Here is a 13,002-nt window from a genome sequence, read left to right as displayed (position 1 = left end):
ATGTTAGCTTTTACTTGACTTACATAGCAAAGCTGGCGTATGCTTTTTTTTTTCTTCATAAATTATGGATCTCTGGCCATCTCTAGCAGACAACCAGGCTCCAACCATCCATCTCTTCCTCAGCTCCTAAAGCCGCTCTACATACAACGTATAACATGTATGCAAAGAAGAGAAGAAAAGCAGGAAGCTTTGTAATAGGATTATAGAGGTTTATAGCAGACATTACTTTTTCACAAAAGGTTCTTATAGCTCACGTTTTACTCACCTTCAGTCAAAGCAGGTACAGTAGAAGTTAAGCTCTGCGAAGGACTAATTGTGCTTTTGAGCAAAGACACCGGGGAGAATTGAAAGAGCCCGAGCAGAGTGAAAGAAAGGAGACAGGAGAGTAAGTTCACAGGATGTGGAGGCGACGGAGGAAAAGACAGCGAGATAAATTGAAGTGAAGCCTCACTGTCAAGAGGCAAATATGGATGTAGCAAAGCCAAGTCCCTTTTAACCAGATCAAACAAGACATTAGCTCCAACTTTCAGGCTTGTTCAATAATCCTTTAGAGGGCTGCTCCCTGCATTATTGAGCAGCTCTGTAGCTGAGCAGCAGACACACGCTACAGTTGGCTATCAATTGCAAATCTCTTCTCTCCGGAGTAACTCGTATTTCAGTATCTTATTCTCATCTGTTTATTTTGATGTCGAATTACTAATAAAACATGTACCCTGGCATGGCGTCCAACTGGTTGTCATTACTTAAGTCAATCTTGTGCAAAACATTATCATTATTAAAGCATTGAAACTTCCATGTCCATCCTGTGTGTAATGGGTAACTTGTAGTTGTAGACAGCATCGGTGCTGATAAAGTTCACATTCAAAATAACAGACTGTACACTAAGCAACACTCCCTTTAGCTACTGTTATGCTTTTTCACAGACACACACACACAGTCGTTTTTGAAATTGTTTCAGACTTCACATAGATGTGACAAAAAAATAGAAATACAGGCCTCTCATCAGTTGAAACTAGCATAACTTACGATGAGGATAAAACTCCTTGAGTTGGTTCCATTTGAAGCTTTCAACTTTTTATTTTTGGCTGGTTTCTTTTTGGAAAATGAAAAGCCTATTTAAACATCTCATATTACAAACAGTGCCATATTTACCAATATGATAATGTTCTACATTACTGAAGTTAACGCTACATACTGCACTTAACAGCACATGATATATGAAGGCAATACATATACAGTACAAATCAATATTTTTTTGTATTGCAGTCTAGAGCTTTGTTGTGTCAAAGCACAGTATTAAGAAAAATGTTAATTTTATTAAACATCCTTGGGGAATTTGGAGTTTTCCTACAGAAAATGTATACTTAAATGTTTCATTTTAAAATTCTACACTTTATTTTTTCTTAAGAAAAGACAGAGGATGAGGAATACATTCATACACACGTATCCCCTGTGTGTAAGTGGTCCTTGACCTCCAGCATACCCTTGAAGCCTTGAAATGTTGATTAGATTAGATTGAAAACGTACACATCAAAGGCAGGTACTTACTTAGAAACTGAAATCACCTTCCATAATAATTTCCGAGTTTAAAAACACACTAGCAATAGTCATTACATTCAGTTAAAGTGGCTGTTGTGGTTTGGAGGAAGGTTGGTAGAGCCACAGAACCTATTCGCTCTGAATAAATAAAGAAAATCAAAGCCTCTAAAATTATTTCTGAAAACAATTTTACGTCATCCCTGAGAAACAGTTGCAGACTCCTGTTATTAACAGACATACAGGTACCTTGGTTTGCTCCCATCCCACATAACTATTTTCCAGCATTAATGTAACTCTCCTTAGCAATATAATCAGCTAATGAGTTTTTTTAAAATAATGCCATAATAATGTTAATATTGTGGTAAGCAAACATTTAATATTTTACAGCTATCGTAAGAGCAGGTACGTGCTCCGCTGAATCCATTATTTACAAGTTAGCTGTTTTTGTTTTGAACAAGCTATGATTTGACAACCCCTGTTCGAAGGTGAGAGAATGATCGATGAACACAGCACAGCTTTGAAGGTACATTTACAATTATGTTATTGACAGTTAAAAACATACAGATACAAAGTGAGTGTTTAGCTGACTTTATTCTTATTCACATTTAAAAGATTCTCGTGGCAGCACATTCTTCCACCATAGGTGCAAAACATCCAGTCCTGCAGAAAAAAACAAAAAAACAATCTCATAAGACCATGATTTTAAAACCATCTCAGATAAAAACCCACATGAGAGTAAGACAGCAGAAAAAATATGAAAAAGCAGCATTTAAAACTTGTTTGGGCGGTGGGGTTGATGTGCTGTGTGTGCTGTTTCAGAGCAGGCACATTAACAGTCGAAGACAAAGCTTCACCTTCGGGTCAATCTCCATCAGCGTTACAGAGCCGGCTACAGCAGATGTGGTCCTTCGAGTTTGTCAAACATGATGGACGGTTCAAATCAAACTGGAGTGAATGGCGGAGCGACAGAGAGAGAGAAGCTGGCAGAGGAGGGGTTCAAAATGCCTGTTTAGCCTGTAGGTGGGAACTGCTTACTTGTCACTGAGTTGCCTACTTAGTACACAAAGTGTGGGCTTTGTTTCTATACACTCGTGACAGACACTGTACATATGTAAGCAGTGTGCGCTACACATTTAACACGCCAACAGAAGACAAGAGCTGCTTGCTCTCTCTCCTTCTCTCGCTCTCTCTCCCTCTCTCGTGGCCTAAATGAACTGTTGCATCTCCACAGAGCCTGCTGTGTTCCTGGAAGTATACATACCAACATGTTTCTGAGGAAGTTTCCATATATTGTCACCCAAATCACAGCATAGAAGGCCTGTCTGACTGGGAACATGCTTATGTATAAATATACATACATGATTAGCAGTAAACTGAATTGCAATAATCTCTTTTAATCTCTCTTCAACCGTCCAGGAGGAAAACAGCAGTCGGAAGCAACAAAATCAGAAAGAAAAACAGAAAGAAGCTAAAAACAACATCCAAAATAAAAAATCCCCAGCTTGTGTAAACAGAACCCCCATCGCAGCGCCGTCTTCAACACCTGTTCCAAGTCAGAGTCGTAGTCCACATCCACAGCAGATGTCTGATGGTTATGACTAACCTCCTCAGTTTGGAGGCTGGTTACAATAGCAACAAATGGGGTTCAAGTTTCTTCCCACCTGTGCATATGTCTGCATCTGTCTGAATATGTGTGCGGTCACTGGTACTGGAGGTAGTTCTTTAGAGTCTGTGGCAGTGGGAGTGTGTCGATGTGATGTATGCGCTCTCTGCCCAGCGTCAGTCGAGCTACTCGTCTGCACAAGTCCATGAGGGGCAGGGGCTCCGCTGTGAAGGACGAGAGAGACGAGACAAAGGGTTAGCTTACAACCAATGAGCACAAGCACATCACCAACACTGAGGAGATGAACGTAGTACAATACAAGGTGCAGGGGAGTATTGTAGAATTAGAATTAAGAGACAGCAGATCAATTTCTTCACTGTAGAAGTGTAGATAATATCAATGTTTATAAAACTGAAATACAATTCCCCTTAACGCCTGAATCGGCCACTGGCATAAAAACTGAAAACCATTTTCTCCCCCACTCAACTAAACAAACACTGACAGTAAGGGCACAACTTCTCCATCCATGATTATTCTGACAGTCTCATAATACTTGTACAGGTCCATATACGATAAATAGAGGTTTTTGTGGTTTCTATACATGGACTTATTGCTTGTAGTTACTGAGGCTGAAGGTCAATGACCTTGTTAACCAAACATGGTAAAAGAAAAAGAGTGTCAACATAATGTACGATTTCCTCTTTCAGCTGTTTATTTTATTCACTGCAACAACAATTAAACAGCAATCACATGGTTCCATTCTCATGTTAATGGCAGGGGGCAAAAAGTTCAGCAGCTGATAACAAAATTAAAATATTCACACTGCTCAGACATATTAGTGTGTGCCAGTGGAACGTGACATTTTCCCTCCCACCAATTTTTGGAGGCAATTGTTGTCTACGCATGTCAAACGGACAGACTCTTAACTGCTGCCCCTCTATAGATGTCAAGCTGCTCCACCTGGAAGCAGCATCTGGTGAAGCAGAACTCCTGCTGCTCAGTCTATCTACACAATGTGAAGGACATGAGCACGGACATGCAAACATAATACACACGCTAATTGACAGGCTACAGATTGAAAAAGAGATATTTGTTTTAGTTTCCATGGAGTAGCCTGACCACAACATTCAAAAGACGTCAATCGTAATGCAGACTTGATGCTTTGATTTATTGATCGAACTTACATTTTAACAGTTTCTTTTCTAGGCAAACACCTTGACATGACTGAATCAATAAATCATAGCCTCAAAGCTATAAGTGGGATATTGCCGGCAGTCAGATCCTCATCAACACTGGTCCCATGTGCTATAATCTTTTTAATCACCACTTTAATTCGTTTTTTCCCCCCATCTTTATTCAAGTCTTTTGCTTTCAAGTTGTAATGCTTTGACTCAAAACCCAGTTCTCCCCCACATAAACCTCTTGCCTGTGCTTGTTTGCTCTGCTTGTGCTCAAACTGTGCACTTGCATTAAGAAAAGAGCTGAAGTGCAGGAAATCATACAATCAACAAAATATCTGAAAAGCTAGGCACAAGCAGGGGTTATTTGAGGGTGACAGAAGGGTTTTGGGTGAAAGCAATTTCAAATCCTGAACATGAAATCAATGTCATGCAGTCATACTGACAGACCATGCTCATGAATAAAGATGGGGAAAAAAACAGACTACAAGATGGAAAAGACAGCCACTATCACTTACCACTAGTGGGATTTTGGCTGCAGTCAGCTTTTTCTCAACAATGGTGTAAGCCCCATGTGCAACAGAGTCTTTTTCATCACTTTTTTAATATTTATTTATGTTTTTTATGATTCTGTTATTTTGCTTGTGACCATCACAACAAAGTATTTTGCATTTTCTCCTGCAAAAATGAGGGGTTGTTGAAAAACACTCAACACACCTTACATTTGTATGTACAGAGACAACCACACCAAGCCAAACAAGCCCCCTCTATGACAGTCATTTCACTTTGCAGTTTACGAAAAAAGTGTACCACATTACCACAAACCATTAGCTTAAAAACGACTAAAGCTGGTCGTACGGCTGTACACACACACAATTGGTGCATGGCACACGGATTCTCTCTGGTGCAAAGGAACCCCCAAAGATGGATGTGTTTTCTGTTTTGACTTGACAGCACCTATCAATCAGTCCACCCTCGTATCACTTGCTCATCAACGTGGCCCCCGCATTTATGTAGTTTCCATAGTAACCAGCTCGTGTCACTGCACTGGGAGCGTAGCCACAGATGCACACATTACATGCATTGTATGCGTCCAGAAGTGCTGCCTTTTTGCCAATTTAAACTGTCAAACAAATGTTGCCGTTTAGTCGAAAGATATGAAACAGATAGCTGTACATCCAACCAGATTACAGAGAAAATAACAACTGGAGTTAGAAGAGGATCATCAGTCAATCTTCTGCAAAAATAAATACATTAACTGTATATTTAATTCCACCCACATTTATATGATACTTGTTTTCTGCTCCAGTGCTGAACCTCTGGCTGTCATCAGTACTAGGAACGGAAGGTGATAATCAGCTGCCTGGTCCAAGTGCAACACTTTCATTATGTCAAGAGTGACACATGACTGATGGCACTAACAAGACGAAACTCACCAGAGACGGTAGAATCACTCTCTGACAGTGATCTCCTAAGAAAGGTGATGCTGTGATTTTACAAACTTCCCGACAACCAACCAATACCTGCCGGCACAGACAGGTCTCCATGGTAAGGGTTGCCCAGGGCGAAAAGTGGTCCTGTCAAGGAAGTACTCACTGTCAACCATCAACCAGTACTGCAGACACACACTGTTAAGTGCCCATGTTGTGGTTAATACATAAAAAAAATGCAGGATAGTTCTGCCTAGATGAGTTAAAAATAAGTAAGCAATTTATTAAGACCTTTTATGTGGCTGTTCTACCCGTCAAAGAAATGTAGTAATCTACTAATTCCAATATGCATAGTGTCGTGTCAGATTTGTTCAATTTGGACAACCAATACGTTAAATATTAATAAGCAGTAAACAACACACATGTGAACAGTGCTCTGTTGCAGCAGTGGCTGGCACTCATCTACATAAGAGACCATGTAGATGATGACATCAGCGCATTCACGAATGACAACAGATTCTACAGTTTGGGGTTCTGCATACCAAGTTGAGCTTCTGAAACTTGAATAAATAGGTGACCTGCTCTTTATGCAGCTCGACTACTGCACTTCCACAGTTTCAGAAAGAAAGCTGCAACCAACGTTTCCACAGGCAAAGTAAAAAGGCCATTCTAAACAGGTTTACAATGGGTACTGCATTAGTTTACAAAAAATACAATTACTTCTCTTAAGGCAACCTAAAATAATATACCATAATTAATACCAATTCAAATGTTGGTGTGTGTGTTTATAGAAGTTGGTGAAGTTATTATGTTCTTTAGAGATATTCCTGCACTAACTTGATATACATAACTTACATACTGTTTACATTATATGTAATTTCAAGTCCAAATATTGTTGCACAGAGAAACCAAAGCCTATGAAAAGCAGCCTGCATGTCACATCAAAAACCTCAATGTTTGAAAATAAAAAGGCAGGTTAAATAATTAATTCATACTCATTAGCTTGGGAGCGTTTTGCTAATATTCATCATCTCCATTTAATCCGTCATGTGATTCCATTTAATCCCTTTCTTTTCTAGCACATACCTTTTTTAATGGCCACAGAACTATTTTCTGATAGACATATGAAAGAGTAGAGAGGATAGAGTGTCAGCTGAGCGCCTGGCGGTGCGCACACCTACCTGACACTTAATCGAGAACAAAGTGAGGGAAGAGGAGGGGTGGAGTTCCGGGATGTCGGCGCGTCAGTTAGTCTGCCCTCACTGAGGTGAGATGGTTTATGGGCAGCAGGCATCAATGAATCTGTGAGGGTATGTGTGCACTGCATAGATGTCAGTTCACCATGAGACATCACGGCCCAGCTATGTCCTACTCAGAGTAAGTGGTAAGATGTGTCTATCTTTCTGGCACGAGTTCCAGTAAACTCCACCTCCCCACTTTAAGTACCTTTCATTACACATAATGTATCCAAGTCACACGCAAGGGCTGCAGACTCCCAGCCATCAATATCTAATAGATTAACATAACATTGGTGGGCTGTCTGACCTAGTTTTTTAAATGACAAGTGTATGTGTCTACATATACACCCCTAAGGCGCAGACACACCTCCAGTGCCAATATGTTGTTCACTGACAGGTCACAACAGAAAAAATGGGGAGGAGATGAATGTATTTCAGGATGGACAGAATAAGATAAATGATGTATGAGAAAAAAGAAAATTGGAGCAGAACGATGAGGTGAGCAGGAGACAGGACGCAACAGAGCACATTGTCAGCATGTAACTTAATTCTGAAACTGATCAGATTTTTTTCCAGCATGAATATCATTATCAGTTAATATCTGACTTTTGTTTCCTTACACCTGCTATTTAAGTTCCAGAAAGAGGCACAGATTGACCACAATTTGGCATTTGCTGCATGATGCCTTCTCCCAGTAGTTCTACCTAAAATAAGGCTTACTACTCAGTCACACATGCACACAAACACACTTGCAAGGATGACCCGAGATGCAAATATCAGAATATATTCAGTCTAGAAGTGACCTTGACCCAGTGCCTGCCTTAAGCCCTTTTCAGACGTGAAATTCAGAAGATGTCCACAGAATTGGGTCCGGCCCAGAGGTCACCTTTTCACACAACTACATAGCAGGAGATTCTCTGTTCAGACGGGTTCACAACAACACAGAAAACTTCAAAAGGATTCGATTGGGGGCATTCCCAACAGAGCTATTGTCGATTATCACACATTATTCATTATTGTCGGTGTCTTCTTCATTTATGGCACCTTTTGTTTTGTTTAATTGCGGTACATTCGTTTTTATTGTTTTTTTGTATTTGCATATATGATCGCGTGTTTGAAAAAATTATCAACATGCCCACTCAGCTGGCTCCTTCTGACATTCTGCAGACTTTTTACTAGACAGAAACTCCACAGTAAGTCCAGAGGCTTTTACTCGGCTCTCACATACAGACCATCGAGGGAATGTCAGGAGGCAGCTATATTGACATATCAAAATAAATAAAAATTACTCTTAAGGAAGGTTGGCGAATGAGGCCCATTATTCTTTTTGGGTATTTGAAGGATTGACGATGTGTAGACTGTATCACCTATCGACTAGCATGCTTGTTTGAGCATTTCTATTCATTATTTTGTTCTGTCTGGATGGAGATATTTTGTATACCAAATGTCATGTGGACAGCAAATATTATTATATATTTTTTTAAATGTGGAAAATATCAGTTAAAAAGTATCCACAGTTGTGTAGACAAGGGCTTACAGTCACAATGCCAATGATAGGATTGGGGAGATCCTCACTAAATGTGCACACATTCCAACCCATTCACTCATAATAACTGATGTGTAACAACACAACATATAAAAATAAGTACGCAAGAATGCTAAAATAAAATGAGATGCGTGTCCTAGTCTATATTGCCCTAATGAATGCTGGGGATGTTTCATATGCAGTCAACACTAACACTAACCTGAGGATTGATTATGGTTTTTACTAAGCATTGACATATTTCTAAACGAGATCACACAATTAACAAATAAACCCTGTAAATGTGTTTGAACCAAATTAGCCAGATGATCATCATATGTAATGGTTTTTGCTACTAAGATGTATGGACATGTGTTGAAATAGTGCATCATGTTCTTTTTAACAAGCCAAACACCAGCTTAGTCTTATTTCAAGACCTTGAGTAAAGCAGGGCAGCAGGTTTCCCATGAAGATGCTTTAATACATAACATTACCTATCACTAAAGGCCGATATATGCTTCTCCTTTTTGCTGACACGGACTGACACGGACAGAGGAACGCCCTCTCCGATCACCTCGGAGAGCTTTTCGAGTACCTCTGATTTTTCAAACTATCCGTGTGTATTACGGAGAGCCTAGGTACAGCCCTTGGCTGTGATTGGTCTGCTAACGACATAATTTCCGCACAACGTAATTTCCTGGAATCTCACATTACCGGATCTCAAACTTGTTTCATAAAATAAGTTACAAGCAAGTCCTCTTCAATGTCAAGCAGCTCCAGCTCCATCAACAGCCTTTGTCTGTTAGTTGCCATCGTTCACTGTGTGTGAGGCAAGCCGGGAGGAGGTAAATAAACAAACGTAGACTTCTTCTACTTACAAAAAGAGGTAGGCTTCTCTAAGCTCGTCATCTGTTGCGCCACCTACTGTTCTGGTGGTGAAATGCTTTTAGCACCTACAGTTTTCGGAGAAGCATAAATGAAAAAGAGTCCGTGGGATCCGTGCGTCCCTCCGCGCGCAACGTAGTCGGAGTAGCATATTTCGGCCTTTAGCTGACACTCTTATCCAAAGCCTCTTCCAATTAGTGCATTCAACCATGAGGGTACAAACCCAGAACAGCAAGAATCACTGATACACACTGAACTCCACAGGTCCTCCTTGGCTGCTGTCCACCAGTTAGCACACATGCAAGACATCTCATTTGCATAGGGCAAGCCCTTGGCTGACAAACTAGTGAGCAAGCTGCCTGGTCAACAATTAACCACCCACCCACCAATAAGTCAGCTTAACTGTTTCCACAGCAACTACCACCACAACTCATTGTGCAAACACTGGAAGAAAAGGAAGAGGAGGAAAAGGAGAGAGACAGTAGAAAGGAGAGCAGGACAGGGGGGCGGGGGGGAGATTATACACAACAAGAGCTGGAGTCAAATAGGGTTCATTTGCAAAAGTGGAGATCAGCGGTGCCAGTAGTGTGTGAGACCCTTCCTCTGCTCTGTCTCGTTCACGTGTAAATTAGTTTGGCTCAGCTTGTTGCCACTAGACTGTCAGAGGCCACTGTGGTGACATGAAACTTGTGGTGAATATAAAGGGATTGTTTTTCAAAGAATAGAAGGAGGACGACAAGATCCAGCAGACATTGGTTAGTGATGGTAAAAAACAAACAATGTATCTGCAGAGTTGGCCTCCAAGTGGCTCTGGGACTTTAAGCCACAGGATTTGAAATGAAATTCAGGAAAGAAACTAAAAATGCATTGATAAAGGATATTAAGGAACGATACAGACAGAAAAAGGAAGTTTGAGTAAACTAATATCTTCTTGCTTCTCAGGATGTACAATGTGGAGAATAAATGGGTACAATCAAAATTGAGCTGAGGAACTACAAGATAAACCACAAAATGAACAAAGCGAATCCTTAGTTACAATAAGAAGTAACACAAGGAAGATGTTAGAATAGGGGAGCACTATCATCTGCGACCACATTTTGATGCGATTTTATATCATATGGAGAAGAGCTGTAGACCTCATATCACACACTGAGCTCAATTACATTTTGTCTGAACTAAAGCCTCAAAGATATAATTTACATTGTTTTTACTGGGTTTGTGGATTGGATAAAAGGGAATCTGACTCATTATCTATCATCCTTTCTGTCTATCTCTCTCTCTCTCTCTCACAACCCATCTTTCCCTCCGTTTTTGCTCACATTTACTGATCTGACCAACTTCAAACATGGTAGGTAATAACACAAGAGGGAAGGAAATGTAGTGTCGAAGGGAGTTTTGTGATGAGAAGTTCTTGAGAAAATCAAATTATGCTCATTATTGCTCACCAAGGCCATTTCTACTCATCACAGGAAAAAGAGGGAAGCTTCGACCATATTTTGTGCAACTTGACTGGTAGATGAACAACACCATGAGGCAGAGATTCTAGTTTATTTCACTGTTGTTACAATAAAAGCTTATGCTTCCTCTCGCCAATTCCCCCAGTAAATCCAAAACAATAAGACAAGATTCATACAACGAAGATGACAATGGTCACTCAAATTTGTGTGAAATTTTGTATTGTTTGAGCCTTTAAACATCAATCTGGCATGTCTACAATGCAAGGCCAGATGGTGAGCTCAAGAGGCACATTGGGATATCCTCCACAATTCCTCCTCTATTGGCTGCTGTCCACAAGCAGGCACACACAGACACAGACGTGCACACAGAGAGAGACCTCACAGCCATGGACATGCCTTCCATGACCCACTAGCTGCTTTCGGAGCTGCACTGGACACCACAGTCCTTCCATATTTTCTCTGGAGGAGTTGCATGTGTCAGCGCAAATGTCAGAGTGAGACGCCCTGCAGTTTCTATAGACTTTATCCGTCTGGCCTTCTAGTATATAGACGGTAGAAATCATGGAAAAGTCGATGTGAACACAGCAGGGTGTCCCCGCTGGATTCAATGCGAGCGAGTGGGGGGTGGATGGCACTGCTAGCATGGGACAAATGCAAAAATGAACAAATGAACAAAAACAAAACAAGTATCTCCCAGCGACAAAGGGGACACACACGTGGATGACACTGACGAAGAGTTTGTGGTGATAAGAGCTGACGGTGTCAGGTGCTGTAAATATGATCACGTGATCTATATAGCGGAGTAAATACATTACTTCATGCCTCTGCCTGCTGCACTAGGCTGCTTCACCTCTCGCCCGAATAATGCAGAGGATTTGATGCTGTTGCAAAACGCGTCTGTGCAGAGCATCTCCCGCTGTGTTGTGCATTTGGGAAGGGCAAACTGTGGGTAAACTTATATGGAAATTCTCTGGATTTACCCAGAGGTCATGTCTGAAAGCGGCTACTGTCTGCGACAGCCCCAGCCTGGTTTAGATCCTTTCGCAATTAGACTCAGCTCCTTTATCCATTATCTGAATAATGAGGTGGGATGAGCTGACAGCATCACGTCATGGTACTCTGGATTGCGCCATAAAGAAAGTTATCGACAATAGGGCAGACAGGGGAAACTTCACTGTATTTAAGTAGCACTTTTCTTAGCTAATGACAACTTTACAATGTAGGTCTCTTACACTCACATTAACATGCAGGATTAGGAGCAATTAGTGGTTCAGCATCTTTCTCATGGACACTTTGACTTAAGGCCGATATATGCTACTCCGTTTTGACGGACACATGGGAACGCCTTCGCCGACGTGGAACGCCCTCTCCGAGCACCTCGGAGAGCTCCATGTGCACCTCTAGTTTTTCTAACTATACGTCGGCATGTCGGAGAGCCTAGGGATACCCCTTGGCTGTGATTGGTCCGCTAACATCATTTCCGGAATCTCACATTTCTGGACCTTACACTTCCTGTTTCATTCCCTATATCACAATAAATCCAAACACAACTACGATTCTACGATTTATGTGACAAGTGTGTTAAGCCAGAGGAGTTGTCCGGCTTACGGTGGCTGGTGAGAGCACTAACGGCAGGTGTGCACGGTCACATGCGGTTATAATGCCCTGTCATACCGGCGCTAGTGTGCTAGCCACCATGCTCACTGCGGTGGTAGCAGCGCAAAAACCCACTTTGATGACTTTAATTCCACGGGTATCATGACACTGTTTCTCAAATACCGTCAGGCTAGAAGCAAACACTTGGTAGTAGTTAGTATCGGGAGTCCCTGCTGACTGTGTGTGGAAACTCGAGGGGAAGCTAGCTACCTCCGTGTAGCTTCAAGCCGTGGAATTACCAACGCAGATCGGAAACAAGACCGGGGAACCACTGCGCTAAGAAACGATAACATCAGCATTTTTACCTGTTGGGTGTCACTTTATTTCAGCTAAAACGGTCCTTTCTACGCGTGTTTAGAGTCAACTACGATTCTCTAAGCTCGTGCCAAGCAAGTCCTCTTCCATGTCAAGAAGCTCCAGCTCCATCAACAGCCTTTGTCTGTTAGTTGCAATATTTCACTGTGTGTGAGGAAAGCCGGGACGAGGTAAATAAA

The 13,002-nt window shown here is 41.4% G+C and overlaps 1 protein-coding gene across 2 annotated transcripts in view; it reads right to left on the bottom strand.

Annotated features, from left to right (window-relative positions):
* Positions 1–2,111: 2,111 nt before the first annotated feature.
* The window catches only part of LOC133003502 (SPRY domain-containing SOCS box protein 4-like), a 49,374-nt gene continuing 38,483 nt past the window's right edge, over positions 2,112–13,002 (bottom strand). The window contains exons 4-5 of one of the 2 annotated variants that reach the window (XM_061073252.1): positions 3,201–3,366; positions 2,112–2,199 (exon numbers count right to left, since the gene is read on the bottom strand). In XM_061073252.1, the coding sequence (XP_060929235.1) occupies positions 3,239–3,366 (128 nt within the window). In that variant the 3' untranslated portion in view covers positions 2,112–2,199; positions 3,201–3,238. Of the gene's footprint in view, positions 3,367–13,002 lie in introns of both variants that reach the window. The other variant, XM_061073251.1, reaches the window with a different exon arrangement.

Source organism: Limanda limanda, chromosome 6, assembly GCF_963576545.1.
Source record: "Limanda limanda chromosome 6, fLimLim1.1, whole genome shotgun sequence".
Lineage (NCBI taxonomy): Eukaryota > Metazoa > Chordata > Actinopteri > Pleuronectiformes > Pleuronectidae > Limanda > Limanda limanda.
The sequence above is the reverse complement of the archived record's forward strand: the minus strand, read 5'-3'. Positions and strand labels throughout refer to the sequence as shown.